The following is a 16667-nucleotide window of genomic DNA, read 5'->3' as shown; positions in this document are numbered from 1 at the left end:
AATTAGAGTGCTGATATTTGCAGTGTCCTGAAGTAACGAGGTGCATGTGAGTCCCCCACACCACTCTTACATGGGCAACTACAAACTTTCTTGTATGCAGCCTTTTATTATCCAGAGTTCCTCTGTTCTGAGTCGGTGGGATTATCTCCCTAGCTATTCCAAGTCTTTTCTCCCTAACACTTTTCTTCCTTTCTTTTCATCTACCAGTGTCCCACCAACTGAGCATCAGGTGGTCTTGACGCCTTGCCTTACGCAGTCTCCTGCCCAGAATGTCTGTTCTTCTCCCCATCAGGGCCTCCCATCAGATGGGAGCTACTGTGTCTTGATCTAGCCTTTCTCTAGAACATGCTTTGCTTTTTCCATCACTTGTAGAGGCCTTCATTCAGTTATATCAAGAGTAAGTCTGTGCAAATACCAGCACCCACATAATGCCACATGGCCCCTCCAGCTGCTTCATTCCTGTGTGACTCCTCCTACCTTTGCTCGTGAGCCTGGCCTGTGAGCCCTTTCTTTGTTCAGGGCTGGACACTTCAGGATTAGTTAGTAACCACTGAGAAAATGTGGCTCTTACTTTTGTTCATGTTTTGCTGCTTATCCTCATACAGCCCTTTCCTCCTCAGTATGTATCAGAAAGGATCCTAACCAAATGCTAAACTTTAGTTTGATGAAAATTCTGAGGTAGGCTGCTTCTCTCTGACTGTTCTCTCCACCTGTCCACAAACACACAGAATTTGGGGAAAAGTTCTATCTTGGGGTCCTTCATTCTTGTTCCCCTCCAAAATACCTCCAAATGTGTTATAGTTGGACTAAATGAGGAAAAATGTCATCAAAAGGTCTTACCCAGTGCTTCTCTTCCTATATGATCTAAAAGCAACTTTCAGCCCTACCCCCAAACACCCACTTTCAAGATACATGTGCTGTCATTGAGACTTTTCTGTGGGATCCTGCAATTTGATGACATTTGGAATGATTGTGGATTTATGACCCCAAAGAGCAGAGTATCCCATCCCTTATTTTCCCAGCTGCTGAAAGATAACTATCTCCATTACAATTGAGAATCTGTGTTAAGATTTGCAATTCTGAGAACTGACTAGATGAGTATAATTCTGTGATTTGTGAGACATGCATTAAAACAGCCAGCAGAACATTCTGATTATCTGCTTACATTCAAAGAAAATAGAATTATCACTACAGTTAAAACCTTCTAACACAATCTACCATTTTAAGGATCAAAGTATTAGATGTGCAGCTTAGGGAATGATGCTAATAAAAAAAAAAAACTGGAGTTGGCAAGATGTCTCCCTCCGCAGGTGTTTCCAGAGGCCACCTCGGTGATTCAAAACCCCCTCCACCATAAATGCCAGTACCACCAGCATCTCCCACTAAAAAGAAAAAAGCAAAAAAGAAAGCCAACTCACCAAAATCCATGAAAACATAGGTAGTACCTCCCCATGAAATACCTATTTTTTTGGAAGAAAACACCAGAAGTTACTCTTCCAAGAACACAAGAGTAAAGATGTCATTCTAAATCATAACGCAACAAGAGACAAACCTTCAGACCTCTTGAGGCATTCAAAAGTCATGATAATAGCAGCTGACATTTATTGAGCATGTACTGTGTGCCAGGAACTGTGCTGAGTGTTCTTACTACTGTCTTGTTTTCTTGAAGATACACAGACCCTATACAGCAATACCACCTTAGTGGAGTCAAGTGAAATCTCCAGTTGCTTCTTTCATCTTAGTAGGATGTTAATTGGAGAACAGGCCACAGAGTCTGCCTGGCATTGCTCTGAATGAAATCACTGCATTTAACCTGTTTGTTTTCTCACACAACCACACTAGTTGATTCCCACCCACACACTGTCCCAGTGCTGTCGTCTCTCCGTGCCCTTCATTCCATCTGACACTGAACTGGTGTTACCATGATGATCTAGACACAAGAGCATTCCCCTTGGCCCTTCTCCTTGCCTAGTGATAGGGATAGAAAGGCAGGGACCTCAAGGAGGCTCCACAGCTGTGATGTGAAACCTCATTTCAAGCATCCTGTCTCCAGAAGCCAAATGTGAGGTCCTGCCTTTTTGGGGGGAAGAAACCATGACTGTCTCATCTGTGTTTTGAGAAGAAGTAGAATTTACTGGCACTTCTTGGGTGTAGTTCCAATTAGATGAGGCAGAGAATGTTAAAAATCTCACACACTTCCTGTTTTTCTCTCTCTCCAGCACTTCGAGCATTTTCGTAGTGCCTATTACTTTTAACATCCTGCTTCTGTATAGAAGTGTTTAGCTAAGCCATTCCAACTCATTCTGCTGTCACGTCCATCACAGTCATGAAAGGCAGTGGGGTTGAGGCAGTACTTGTGGAGATTCTGGAACTTGTATTCTTGTCTGCCCTGCATGGAGACAGGTGCCGATTCGGGCTCAGCATAAGAACTTTCTAATAACCCCAGTCTGGCACAAGGATGAGCTGCCTCAGGGTTCAGGTGGCAGCTCAGTGACTACTGTCGGGCACAGGCTTCAAGCTGACCTGAGGATGGGACTGAAATCCCATGTTTCTCTTCCTCGCTTCTCTAGCTCTTTTCCTCTTGCAAGTAAGTGGTCCTCAGGGGTTGGCTGTTCCTCTCACTCTTCTCATCCATTCTATCGTGTCCTCAGCATCCTAGGAGCCCAAGAGAGTGGAGTCCACCCAGGAGGAAGGCCCCAGTTGGCGTGACCTGGTGAGCGGATCCACCAGCTTGACTCCTTGGAATTGGCCTCTGTAATAGGTACCTTGTTTCATTAGCTGGCTAATGGGGTCTTTGATTATCTATTACCCCCACCCCCCCAAAAAAATGTGAAGGAAACAAGGTATGTGTGCCTTCTGTTTAGCTATTGATCCAGATTTGGCATCTCTGGTGGCATCTGGGTGCCACTGAAATTTTGGAATTGGAGACATTGACTCTGTCCTTGGAAAGAGCACGTGACTCTTACCAACCAGTATACATGGCAGAGATGAGTCACAAGATCTGTGTTGCCTTTATAACTTTTCCAGCTTCCCATCACTTCCAGATCAAGCCAAAATTTCAGTCTTGTTTTCTGGCTTCCTCTAAGCCCAGAAACCGCTCCCCTTCTGTTGCTTTACTGGAACTAAGAGCCCAGTATAAACTTATGAGGGTCATTTTTCCACTTCATCATTCATTGAAGCTATTAAACTGGAAACAAAACGACATTAGTGCTGTATTAATGTAAACAGCAGCCACTCTAGTGATATTACATTGAGCTCTTTTGTTTTTATGCCAGATTCATGGGTGGGGGTAGGCAGTGCATACATTAGCAGAGTGGATTGAAGGAAGGTGAGAGCTCAGCTGTGGGCTCCTTTCAAGAGCATTATTGTTAGTGATTTGCCTTGAAAACCACATTTCAATATGTTAGTCAGTGAGCCCCTTAATCCTGCATCTCTGAAAACGGGCACCACGAAACCAAAACCAAAGTTCTTGGGGGCAGGGGTTGGGGGGAGCAAGCTTCTCCCTTCAAGCATTGGCATCTCTGGCAAGGCTTTTCTTTACTGCTCCCTGGTTTTGCCAGAACACTGCTTTCGAAAGGGCCTCTTCTTTTCCTAGTAGTTTTTCTCACACAGATAATAGAAAGCAAGCCTGTGGCATGAGTCTAGAGCAGGCTGTCCCAACTTCCCACACACCTGCTCTCCCCTGTGCATTTGGCCTGGTCTCCAGAAACGGGAGAGAAAACCCCCTGCTGGGCCTAGCCCTGCTTTCTTCAGATTCACCCAGGCTGCAAGGGATGCTCCTCTGCCAGAAGATACCAAGAACATCATAGTTGCCTCCCCTGGAAGAGCCCACAGCCTTCTCTGATTCCCCCTGGGCTCCCCTCCCTCCCTTCCACGGCCATAGTCACCGTTGGGTATGCAGTACCTTCCAAGGATACATTTCTAGTTCTGTTTTTTAAGTGCCTAAGCAAGTTACAGACCTCTGGAACCTGCCAGAGAGTCAGCCCCCTGACCCCCCTGCCCCATCCTTTCCCAACCCTGCACTTAGCCCCCAGGGGTGGGCACAGACAGCCACCCGTCTCCAGATTCCCCAGCGTCCTGCAGGCGGAACCACTGCAAGGGCAAGCTCCTGGGCAGGGCGATGTCGTCGTCGCCCTGTCAGGCTGGCTTTGTCGCTCTTTCCTGTGCTTTTTTAGGGATTTCTCTGTTGATAGGGTTACAGTCTTGATTCATAGAGAATGTTAAGGAGCCTGCTTAGTGAGGTGTACAGCTACTGAGTGGGGAAGATGGGGAGAGCAAGACAGCCACAGAACAGAGTCCCGTCTGCCTTTGTCCGCAGCTGGAAAGTGCATCCAGATCCAAGAGGGCAAAGAGTCAGATAATCATAGCTAAAAACATAATGATTCATTTGCCGTCATTAATCACTGGAACCCTGGCTGCCTCTCTCCGTCGTCTCTTCCTAGATTTGAGGGATCAGGGTGTCTGCTCACAAGGGCTCAAAAAGGCCCATCATCGCTGGGGGTGAGGCAAGATCAAAAGTGTGTCTTTGAAAATAAGTGTGAGGTTATTCGTTTGCTTTTTTTTTTTTTAAAGTAATTTAAGTCTGACCTGAATTTGGGGCCTTCATTATGTGGTGGGTGTACGACGGATTATTTTGTGACTGCACTCTGTTCACATCACGGCACTAAGCAGCGCTCAGATGATTTGTTGGTGCATTAGAAAGTTTTTGCAAAATGGACAAATCCATACCCAGGCACTTTATTTTCATTAATAATCCAGCGTTTTTGTTCAGACAATGTAATAACCCAAATGGTGGGCATTCACATTTTAACAGGTATGGGCAAATTTGCCAGAGGAATTATTTGGATTTGGATAGAGAAGGGAGGCGGGTTGATGAAAGCGATCAAACGGGAGAGAACACCGCCGTGGTGGCCACGAAGGGAGGCCCGTCACGCCCACCCGGGTCAGGGCAGCGCGGGTGGCCAGGCTGTGCAGACGCGTGTTTACAGGTTCTACTGGTGCTGGTTGCTGCCCCCGGGCACATGGCGGGAGGTCGCAGAGCTGGGAGTGGGGGTGCAGGGGGAGCAGCGGGGGGGGGGGGTGGGCAGAAGAGGCCCACTCGCCTCTCCGTGAATCGCACCCAACGCCCCGGTGGCGCCTAGTGCCAGGGACTGCAGCTTTGTCTTGCTGTTTGTTGCAGGGGTTGGGGGTTTGGGGGGATGGGCTGGCACAGCAGCTGATAAAATGGAAAATGAGTTTGAGAGTCATGATCTGATCAGATACCATGGACCAGATGCCTTGGGACTGCCCGAAAGTCTTTAGCGTCCACCAAATACTCGAGTATCTGCGACGGGCTGTGTGGGGTCCCTGCCGGATGGCTTTGGGGCAGAGCGCCCTTCCCTGCCTTGGCCGTCGTGTGTCTTACTTAGTCTTTGTGTTTCCCTTTGGCGTCTCCTGGTCTTTGTCCCCATCTTGTACACCATGTGTCCCTGAGGGGAGTCGCACCTGTGTCTGAGTCTGCTGTAAGGTGTTCAGTCTACCTCAAGGGGTCATCATGGTCAACTCTGTCCCATAGCAATCCTTCTGCCATCGCCACACACACTGGAATGTATATCTGCCCCTGGCCCCGGCCCTGCCTTCCCTGTCAGTAATCCCCTGACCCCATCTTTCCTGTAATCACCACAAACTCCTAGTGCAAATTGGATGCTGCTTTAAATGTGAAAACAATTGTTCAAAAGCTATAAAACCTGAATGAAAGCTAAAGCTGAATTTATAAGCCTTGTTGCATATGAGCCAAAAGTGCAAAAAGCTCTATATAATGAACTAACCTGCCACTCGTATAAATATAAATATATATAAATATATTAAAATCAGACTGTTCTACAAAATTGTGTATTTGTATTTTTGTGTACGTACAATTTTCTGCTAAGCAGAAGGAGGATGTAGTATAGGATGCTGTGAGAAGAGATTTGGTTTAATCCTATTTCTTTGTTACTTATTTTTGTTAACATCAGATGCCTGTCTTTGTCTTCTATGTGTATGACACTGTTTGGAAAGCTGCAGTATCTCTCTTCCTTAGGTCCAGAGTCCGTTAGAGAATGAAATCTGGGGTTTAGAGAGTTGTCCAGGCCACCAAACATGGAGAAGTGGACAGAGCTTGGCCGCTCGCGGTCCTGAGGCAGCAGTGAGGCAGGGCACGGCCTCTGGGAAGCAGAATCCCGCTTCTAGAAAGCAACTTCCAAAATAAAAGATGGTCAGATCTCTCGAACATAAGACTCCACCGGGTCCATCAGGAGGAGATGCAGGACCTCTTATTCCTGGGCCAGAAGTCCGCCCAGGAAGCAGCAGGGGCCCTGCCTGGCTGTAGCGCCCAGCTCACTGGCCGTCCCCGGGCGCACCTCCTTCTTCCGAGTAGTCGCTGCCTTTTTCGGATCAGGTTACCAAAATGCCTCCCCTCTGCTGAGCTGCTGGCGCTTCATCACCCAGACCTCCAGCCCCAGTTCCCTGGAGCATCTCAGAACCCACTTTCCCGGTGCTAACACACAAGAGGGGGGTAAAGTGGCTGCCAGTCGTGGCCAGAAACCAACGTCTGAGAGGCCAGGCCGGAAGACAAGCTCTGTGTGCCCAGGGCGGCCCCGGGCCCGGGCCCCACCCCTGCTGCCCACCCAGCTCTCAGCCCCCCGGCAGTCCCTCTTGGCGTGAACCTTCTCTGGGGAGAGCGATACTGCACCTTCACCTGTGGGACTCATATTTATAACAATGTGTAATGACTGTAGCAAAAAGCCCTTGTTTCTAGATGTAAATGGTCAAAGAAACAAGCGCTCTATTGTATTGATTAAAATAGTTCAAATGAGTCCTGTATCATTGTATCTCCTATTCTGGATTAGTGCCTTTTGGACAGTAGACTGTTCTGTAATTAAAATGTAGTATACTGCTTTTTTGTACAGTTTTGTTTTAATAAAACTTTTTTTTAATTTGTGTTTATTTTAGTATTGTACCTATTAGAGAATAAAACGTATAACTGAACAATGCCTGGCCGGGATTTCTTTGGGTAAGAATAGTCATTTGGGAAGTGCCCTGACACCAACGGGGGGTGGGGGGTGGGGGGGGGGCGGCGTTCTGTTTCAGACATCAGTCCCCTTGGTCCGCCCGGGGACCCGAGGGGGCCTGGGCCGGGGCGGGGGACCATCACACACTATGTGGTTGAGAGGGGATGCGCGACGCAGGACAGCGTCCACCTCTGACCAGACTGCACTGGTTCTCCGCGTGGGTCCCTCCCACCCCAGAAGTGGCCGTTCCTTTCCTGCCCAGTGGTGCCCTCACACAGGGGGAACCCCGGCCTCCCCCGCCTTCCTCCTTCCTTCCCACCATCCCCGCCCCCCCAGCCCCTGCGGTCCTAGCGGCTTCGGCACTGCTGGGACCAGGGCCTTTTACTTCCTCGTGCTGAGCAGTGAAACCACTGGGCCTTCACCTTTAGCAGTGAAACATGAAAGAAAGCTGAAGCCTCTTTGTGTTTCTTTAAAGACCTCCAACAGCTGGGGTCACATTCTCATCCAGGACTCGAGGACAAAGTGCCCAAGCCCCCGCTCCCCCAGCAGATTCGGACTGACTCGCTTTACTCCTCCTCAGAGAAAGCCTGAGGAGTGAATGAATGGTTCTCTCTCCTTACCATACATAGAAGCAGCTATGCTAAATTTTAAGTCGTCCCCAAACACTAAGGTGCCACCAAGGTGGAGGTGGGCAGGAGATGGGGGTGCGGGGGACACCAAGAACCATCCTCACCTCATGCTCCCCCATGTAGGCCCAAACTGCTTCCTGCTTCCTTCACGCCCGGCTGAGCTCTTCCCCGCCTGCCCAGCAGAACCCCCTCCACCTCCTGTCCTCCGAGTCCTACAGACACACCAGCCCAGACGCAACTTCCTCAACCCCTAGAGCCCCTGGGGCCCCTCCTGTGCCCTCTAGACCCGGCTGTGGGACTCGTTGGCATTGCTTGTCTGCACTGCCCGCCACACGAGGCCCAGGCGCAGGACGAGGGCACGAGTGTTCACTGAGTGACCTACGTGAAACATGCCCACTGAGGCCCATTTTCGGGTCCGAGCAACTGTAAGAACTGCACAGCCTCAGGCAGACAAAGGCAATCGCGAGTTGCAAGTAGCAACTTGAAAAATCAGTCTCTATCCCAGGAGCTAGATCAGTTCCACATTCAGACTCCTGCCTCAGAGCAGGGCGGCTCCTGGCTGCCAAATTTCTGTCATAATTTGGCAGTGCTTACCCCTGAGAACAACTCTTTGGCACTTACGAGTATAAACAAGTCTTGTGTAGATGTGCCCTGCGTGGTGGCCGCCTCCAATCGGCCCTCCGTCCTCAAGGACATCTGACGTCAGCTGAGGGCCAAGTGGTTCACGGACGCAGGGCTTCCCTGTGAAAACCGCACACCGGGCGGGTGTCGGGCCGCTCCGGGGCTGGGCTGGGCTCAGGGACCTCGAGGAGGACCCCACTGGCCGCCTGAAGGGAGGCCAGCTCACCTCTAGTGCTGGGCTACGGCTGGGAGCCGCGTCCACAGCCAGCAGGGTGTCACCCAGCCCCCCAGTGCCCACAACCACTGTCTCCTCCCCAAAATGCCTTGTCAGCGAACCACGAAGGGTCAGGCGCCCTGCGCGGCGCTGGAAGTCTGGTGTGGGGTGGATCCTGTAGATCAAGGCGGATAGTGGAGCCATGGCCTGAGAACGGGGACATCCTTGCTCCAGAGCAGCAGCCGGCCCCCCACGCCAGCCCCTCTGGGCCAGCTGTCTCCGTTCACACCTGGGTCTGAGGCCATCAGAAAGTCTCCTGTAGGAGGTCTCAGCCAAGGGGAGTAGGACTGGCCACAACCTGTGCGGCCTCCCTGGTTCTTTAGTCCAAACCACACAGAGCAGAAGGGCTGGAGGAGGCGGTGCTCGGGGCCTGCGGCTTCCCTCCACCCCTCTTCTGGTCTCACCTTGAAAAGCCTCGGCCCCGGGCCACCCCTCACCCTGTGGGACAGTCTAGAATGAGCCCAAACACCCCCGTGTCTGGGTGAGTGAGAGAAAAGCAAAGAGACCAACCTCAGACATAGGCAAGAAATCATCTCGTTTTATTTTTTTATTTTTATTTTTTTCATCTCGTTTTATTTAGAGGCTGCTGGTCATGTGCTGGAAAGGCATATATGGTACAAAATTACAGAGGTTTAGTTCATTATATAATACAAATCATTCAGTCTTTACAATTCATTACAGAGTCTTTGGATTTTTTTAAACTCCCATTTCATGTGCAGCAAATCAAAGAGTCACCCAATCAAAACCACTTCTTTATGCGTGAACCCTCGTATTTACAGAACTCGGCACATGGAGATCTTCCAAGACCCCTACCCCCCAACAAAATTCGTGTCGGCAGCCGGGCTGAAGGCTCGATGGGCTTTTCTGAGAAAGAGACGCGTGGGGATACTGGGGCCAGGGTGTTGGGCGCCGCGTCCCGGGGAAGGCACGACAGACCCGTCCCAGATGCGGGCCGCAGGCAGGCGCGGCTCCTGGGCCGGCGAAATAAACACCTTGAGCTCCTGCGGGCCTCACGCAGGGGCCTGGAGCCCAGAGGAGAAGGGGCAGGGAAGCGGCGGGGCTCGGGGCGCCCGGGCCTGTCACCCTCTCCCAGGGTCCCAGTCTCGGCCCAGGGGGCGCAGGGGTCTCCGCAAACACGCAGGGCCCTTCACCTTCACGGCTGCGCCCCCGCGGCCGGCGGGCGGGGATCCTGGGCAGCCCCGGGGGCAAGTCCTCGAGCTGTCGCGGCCGCAGCGGCACCCGCTGGACCACGGGCCGAGGCCTCGCGCCGCCGCTCCGCTCCGCCCCCGCAGCCGCGCCCCGGCCTGGGAGGGAGGACGGCAGGTCCCCGGCCCCCGCGGCCACACCGCCCGCCGCACCGGGGCTCCCCGGGCTGCCCCCGACGGCAGCGCACAGCCGGCGACCCCCGCACCCGCACGGGCCTGCAGGGACGCGCCCCCCTCCGGGGGCACAGCGGGGCGGGGCGGGGCTGCAGTGCGGGCGCGGAGGGACCCCCGGGAGGCGGCCGGCGACCCCCCGCGAGCACAGGGCCCACAGCAGCCCCGCGCCCTTCCGGCCGCTCCGCCGAGGCCGCAGCACGAGCCCGCCCGGGGCGGGGGGGGGGGGGGGGCGAGCGGCTCCCTCGGGCCCACACGGCCGCAGGCTCCAGGCGCAAGTCCTACCGGGACGCGGGGTGTCGGGCGCGTCGGGGCGGGGGGGGGGGCGGGGGGTCAAGCGGAAGAGCGGAGTCCGCGCCCCCAGCGCCGGCTGCAGGCCCCCCCCCCCCCCCCCCCGCTCGCCCCGGGACTCCTGGCGGCCGCGGAGGGCAGCGCACGGCGGGGGAGCGGACACCCACGACCCGGGGGGGGCGGGGCGGGCCCGAGGGGGCACCGGGTCTCAACCGGAGGGCACGGAGCGCCCCTTGGCTTCAGCCCGTCCCGGGGGGGGGCGCTCGGAGGCCGGTCGGGGAGTCGCCGGGGCCGGGGCGCCGCCACGGGTAATGAACCGAAGCTAATTAACGTCGGGCTCCTCCGGGGGGCGCGGCGGGGCGGCCGCACACCTGGGGGCGTCCACGGCCCCACACGGCCCCACACGGCCCCACACGGCCCCACGGGGGTGGAGGGGGCTTCAAATCCCTAGAGACCTGGAGACTTTTCGTTTTTAAAAGTCCGAACGTGAGAACTAAAAACAGGCCCCCAAGAGTGCTGGGCACCAGTCCTGGCCCAGGGCCCTGCCCCCCGCCCCCAGTGTCCTCTCGGCTCCTGCTCACAGCTCGGGGCCACCAGTGGTCGTGACGACACGCAGGCAGGTGGCTTCATGCTGGCACCAGGTCACCCGGCTACTGCTGGACCAGGGCCGGAGGCACTGGCTCTGCCGTGCAGGCCCCCCCAGCCCTGCCGCCCGCCCAGCTCCTGTCCCCCCACGGAGCCACCCCCACCGTGGCGGGGAGACACCAGCCCCCTGCCCACTCCCACAGACCCCTTCCCGGAGAGCCAGAGATACCCCAGCAGGAGGCAGGCAACGATCCTGGAGGTTTCATGCCGTTTGGGCCAGGTCTGTGGCTCGGCAGGGACCGTGGGGAGCTCTGCAGAGCCACAGCCCCCAGGTTCAGGCAGGGAATCAGGGTAGAAATTTGCCAAGAAGTTAAACCAGTCTAAGGCCCTTCCAAGAAACCAAAATTGCACCAAATAAGGTCACAATGCTTCTGACTTCATCATTGCAGAAGCACAATAACCTAATTCTCCAAGTTGTCATGGTCAGTTTAGGGTAAGGCCACTTGTGTATCTGTGTCAATAAGGACATAAGGAAGGGCCCCTCTGGGAACCCCCACCAGAGGCAGGAGGCTGGCAGCTCCCGAGTGACCTCAGAGGCTGGACACTAGAGCCCGGGCAGACGATTGTGGCTCGCAAGTGATTTCAGATTTGCAAAAAATAAATATAAATAAATATATTCCAAGCACTCTGTTACGGGAATAAATGGCAAAGAGAAAACACTTCCCAGGTATAAAGACACTAACGCACCCACAAAGAAACCCCTAAGAAACCTTGTAGAAAGGCAGAGGGCAAGGCCCTGGGAGGGGTCAGGCCCAGTGCCCCTTGCTGAGGCGCCCAGGACCTTGTGCCAGAAGCCCCAAGAGGCCAGCCAGAGGCACTTCTGAGACCTTGTTATGTGGTGTGGAGACCTTGGGGGCCAGAAGGATGTAGTGAGCCTAAGGAGCAAGCCAGGACCAGGGGGGTTGGCAGGGATGCTGGCTCTGGAGGCACAGGGAGGATGCCCTGCCTCTGTGGGAAAGAAAGGCACTGGTACGGTTAAGAGGTTAATGGGGTCATCGAAACAGAAGAAAGGAACAGCAGCCCCAGGGGTGGAAAACCCAGGCCCGGGGCCAGAAGGGCCTCACTCCCCCAATCCAGGACTGCTTTGGGCTCCTGGGATCTTCAACCCCTCTACCTTGCTGGGATGCCTCCCCATTCTCTGCACAGAGGAAGAAATGAAGCTTCCAGAGTCACGGGAGGGGCAGGGAGAGGTCACTAGCCCCATGTTATGCAGAAAAGACTCCTTGCCATGCTCCCCTGGGAAGGGGGGTTTGAGGTATCCCTGCCCACTTGGTTCCCAGCTCCACCCCAGGGCTGGCACTGGCTGCCCCCCTCTGTCAGCCTTTGCCTGGGAAGCAGAGGGAAGCAGGCCAACAGCCCAGGAGGATGCAACCCAGGCCAGGAGGGGGGTGCTTAGCTGGCCCAGGATTTTCGGTTCTCAGGGTTCTTATGGCTCCTAAGCGCCGTGGCGCCCTCTGCCTTGGCCAGAGCCGCCGTCAGGGAGGCCAGGTTGTTGGCGGAGCCGGAGAGGGTGCTGCTCCTGCGGGGCTCGGGGGCGCCCTGCAGCCGGAGCCCCGCGCTGCGCCGCCGCCCCGCACCCGCCGCTCTGCGCACCCGGCCTGGCCTCACCAGCAGCCCGTAGCCAGGGTTGCACTTGAAGTACTGCTTCCCTCCGATGGAGCCGTCATTTTTACCTGAAGGGAAAAGAGAAGACGACATAGAGGTGGCTTCCCATGGCCCCTCACTCCAGGCCTCTGTGTGCCTGATGGCTCCCTGCACTGCTGAACACGGGAGGCTGGGGTGACCATCTCCAGGCAGCGCCTGGTGGTCCCCAAGGACATGCGGCCCCAGGCAGCCTCAGGCGCCAGGTCCGTGTGCCAGACCTGCCATTTCCGATGCCCAGGTGCAGGCAAGTCACGAACACAGAGCTGGCACCGACCCCACCCCACCCTGGGGTACGGACCTTTTTCAACCTGACTGGTCAACATGTAAACCTAGGATGGATGTCGTTGGTGGAATGATTATTTTTCCTGAATCTATTAAATGGAAACTGGCAAATGACCAAATTGTAGCTAGTAGATGTCATGCTTGATCTATCAAGATGCGGTGGAGAAGTTTCTTTTGTAAGAGCAACAGAAAATGCATTAAGGTGAAGAATGAGAACCCAGTGCTCAAGTCAGTAGACGGAGAGGATGCCTGAAGAAAGAGGCCCCCTGACCCCTAAATGTCAACATGCTACAGGGATGGGTTGGTGGAGAACATGATCTCTGCAGCAAAAACAATCATGAATTTTCTGCACTCTGCACACCCTGACCTGCCCTTCCCCCACAAAACCTCCTCTCTCCATCAGCCAGGGTCCCCTCAGTGCACCTCTCAATGCACCTAACAGACCACCTGTCTCACTATCTGACCACCGCTATCACTTGGCTCTCAGGGCACACCCCCCACCCCTGCCCACTGGCTCCCTGCTTCCGGGCTCCCCACCATCCTGCCTGCTTACCCCATTTCATTTTCTTCACAGCACTTATTACTATCAAAATTTAATTATTTATTTGGTTGTCTACTTGGCAATTTTCTCCAGTGGAAATCCAGTGAAACCAGGGGCTGTGTTTTGTCTCTCAAGGTATCCTTGAGATCCAAGATGGTAACCACAACATGGTAGGTGCTCAAAACGCATTTGCTACATGAACTATCTATTAATCGGTTAATCCCTCTTTAATTCTTGAGTTCACCTGTAGATAGAAACTTCTCTCCTAATTCCCCTGCACATCTTAGCAGACTCTTCTTTAAAAAAAATATCTAGTCTGGGGGACATGACTCTTCTTCTGACAGCATTTCCAACTCTTCCTCTGACAGCACTTCCAACTTACAGCGTTATTCACAATAGCCAAAAGTTAGAAACAACCCACACATCCACTCACTGACAAATGGATGAACAAAAGGTGGGCCATCCACACAACAGAATATTATTTGGCCACAAAAAGGAATGAAGTGCTGACCCAGGTTGTAACCAGATAAACCTTGAGAAGTCATGCCAAGTGAAAAAAAAAAAAAAAGTAACAAAAGCCCACATACTATACAATCCCCTTTACGTGAAAGTCCAGATTAAGATGTTTCATGTAAATTTAGAGGGATCAGAAACAGATTATTGGTTACCCAGGGCTTAGGAAAGGGAGTGCCTTGCAAATGGACTTACGGCTTTTGGGGGTGTTGTTGACCAACCTGTTCTAAAATTAGACTGTGGTAATGGTTGCACAACTCTATACTCAGAACCATTAGCCTGTACACTTTTAACAAGCAGACTTTACAGTATGTGAATAGGTATCATAATAAAGCTGTTTTTTTTAAGATTTTATTTATTTATTCATGAGAGACATAGAAAGAGAGAGGCAGAGACACAGGCAGAGAGAGAAGCAGGCTCCATGCAGGGAGCCTGATGTAATAAAGCTTTTTAAAAAAAAAAAAACACCTGTGGGTGCCTGGGTGGTTCAGTTGATTGTCTCATTTTGGCTCAAGTCATGATCTCAGGGTCCTGAGATCCAGCTCCCTGTGGGGCTCCCCACTCAGGAGGGAGTCTGCTTCTCCTTATCCCTATGCCCCTCCCCCGTTCATGCTTCCTGTCTCTCTCGGATACATACATACATACATACATACATACATACAAACAAACAAACATACATACATCTGAAGGACCAAGTATTTCCTTAAGTTGTGGCTCTGGCTTTCCAGAAAATGGGGATTGTAAGATGTGTGGTTCTGTAATGAGACTTAAGAGACTGGTGAGCCTGGGCACCTTAGATCACCCCACCTTCTGTTCTCCAGCCCAGGCATCGGAGTATCCCCACAGGCATCAGTGTTTGCAACCTGGGCACACACAGCACACAGAGCTACTGTTAAGATTGTTACAGTTCAAAAGCAGATGCCTCTGAGACTTAAAAGGGGGGGGGGGGGAGAGCCTTATATTCATTACTATATTGATAGTAGCTTTCAATTAATGACTTAGGTTTCTGAAAAATGTCAGGAGATTAAACAAAGAGAACACATTGGAAACTCTTATTCCTGATTTTGAAAAGCAGTGACCTGGAGGCTCGGGGAGGTCAAACGACATGGCCCAGGGCACACAGCAGCCCCGCAGGGCTGGGCCGGCCCTGACAAGCACCGCTCACCTGAAGGTAGGTCCAGCTCCACTCCGATCCACGTCCCCTCCTGAAAGTCGGTGGGCCCGATGTATCTCACGATGCCCATCTTGTTGGTGCCCACGGTGACGTACTCCCCCTCTCTGAGCCACTCCGGGACCTCGCTGGCTTCCTCGGAATCCGAGGACACCTCCAGCCTGCCCAGCGCTCCAGCCCCCGGCCCGCCGTCGCCCGGCGCCCCTGCGGCCGGCAGGTCCTCCTCCGCGGCTGGGGCTGGGGCTGGGGGGCAGCCGGGGTCTCCGCCCAGCATGCGCGTGAACGACTTGAGCTCCGAGGTCCGCACCTTCTGGATGCGGAACGGGGACGCGGGGGCAGCGGGCGCCCACAGGAGGTCGGGGGGCCCCTGCGGTTTGCAGGCCTCGGGCTCCAGGCCGGCGGCGGGCTCCGCGGGGTGCTGGGGCCCCCCGAGGCGCTCGGGGGCGGCCGGGGACGCCTCGCCCGCGCCGTGCGGGCCGCCCGACTGCCCCGGGGGGGCCGCGGCGGGGAGAGGAGCCGGGGAGGCGCCCGCCTCTTCCTCCGGCTTCCCCGGGGCCACCGGCTCCGAGGCCTCGCCCGCGCCCGCGCCCGCGCCGCTGCCGTCGCCCCGAACACCCTGCTTCGCGGGGACTGGCGGCGGCACAAGGCTGTGACCCTCGGGGCGGCCGGCGGCCGGCGGGGGGCCCGGCGGCTCGGTGTCCGGGGTGGCCCGGCGCAGGGCAGGGGGCGGCGAGCCCGGGGTCTGCGCGCCATCCAGGCCGGGGTTGCAGGCGTCCGACAGGGTGGCGGAGGAGACGCTGTGGGAAAAGTACCCGCTGGAGGCCTCGCTCAGGGGGCTGGGCGGCCCGTCCTGCGCCTCGGGGGCCTGCGGGGGGGCCCGCGGGGGGCCCTGCGGGGTCGGTGGGTCCCAGAGCTTCACGGGCGCCGCGCCTGTCCCCGCGCGCTCGCTCTCCCGGGGAGCCTGGCGCAAGAAAGGGCGCAAGAAGAACTGGTTAGGATTCCGAGTTTGCGGCTCGTTTCCAAAACAAGTGCCACAGATTTCTGTCAGCTGAAACATTCCGGCTTGGAGGGTGAAAAGAGACGGCGGTGCAACAGGGCGGAGCAGGGCCTGCCCCGTCCGGCCGCCTCGGTCCATGTGACCCCCTCTTCAGGCCCGCGTGGCAGGGGCCCCGCGCTCTGCACCCTGCACACGCTCGGTGCTGAGAGCCAGCACTGCCCACCGCCGTGGGCCTGCCCCTTCCACCTCTTCACCCTTTATATACACTGAACAGTCTAACCGCTGCCTGTGATGGCCTGACTTAAACTAAGAAATCCACATTTGGCCTTCATCCTGTTTCCGGCACAGAGCTCCTGAAACCCTTGGAGTTTCCTAAGTGGTAAGAGCAATAAAGGTGTCTTGATATTCCTAACAAGCCCCTTCCAACACCACCTGAGTTCCTGTTAATGAGGTGACTCTGGCACTGCACCTAAGGATGGAGGCTGGTTGCCAGGGGAACCAATCTAGTGATTAGAGCTTCAGCCCCACAGCCTCCATGGGGGGGGGGGGGGGGGGGGGGCTGGCGGTGATTTAATCACTAATTGCCAATGATTGAATCAATCATGCCTATGTAATAAGGCCTCCATAGAAACCCATAAGGACAGACTTCTGTTGA

General features: G+C 54.7%; 2 protein-coding genes across 23 annotated transcripts in view; one reads left to right on the top strand and one right to left on the bottom strand.

Annotated features, from left to right (window-relative positions):
- HMBOX1 (homeobox containing 1) overlaps positions 1 to 7008 on the top strand; it is a 191277-nt gene extending 184269 nt beyond the window's left edge. For 16 of the 21 annotated variants that reach the window (XM_072796130.1, XM_072796122.1, XM_072796113.1 and 13 more), the window contains one exon: positions 2652 to 7008. In XM_072796130.1, coding sequence (XP_072652231.1) covers positions 2652 to 2717 — 66 coding nt within the window. In that variant the 3' untranslated portion in view covers positions 2718 to 7008. The remainder of the gene's footprint in view (positions 1 to 2651) is intronic. The other 5 variants (XM_072796119.1, XM_072796118.1, XM_072796117.1 and 2 more) reach the window with 2 other exon arrangements.
- Positions 7009 to 12247: 5239 nt separating this feature from the next.
- Positions 12248 to 16667, bottom strand: part of KIF13B (kinesin family member 13B) — a 200005-nt gene continuing 195585 nt past the window's right edge. For both annotated transcript variants that reach the window (XM_072796102.1, XM_072796103.1), the window contains 2 exons: positions 15010 to 15976; positions 12248 to 12537 (listed from right to left, as the gene is read on the bottom strand). In XM_072796102.1, coding sequence (XP_072652203.1) covers positions 12257 to 12537; positions 15010 to 15976 — 1248 coding nt within the window. In that variant the 3' untranslated portion in view covers positions 12248 to 12256. The remainder of the gene's footprint in view (positions 12538 to 15009; positions 15977 to 16667) is intronic.

The sequence above is a fragment of the Canis lupus genome, chromosome 24, assembly GCF_048164855.1.
Source record: "Canis lupus baileyi chromosome 24, mCanLup2.hap1, whole genome shotgun sequence".
Taxonomy (NCBI): Eukaryota; Metazoa; Chordata; class Mammalia; order Carnivora; family Canidae; genus Canis; species Canis lupus.
The sequence above is the reverse complement of the archived record's forward strand: the minus strand, read 5'-3'. Positions and strand labels throughout refer to the sequence as shown.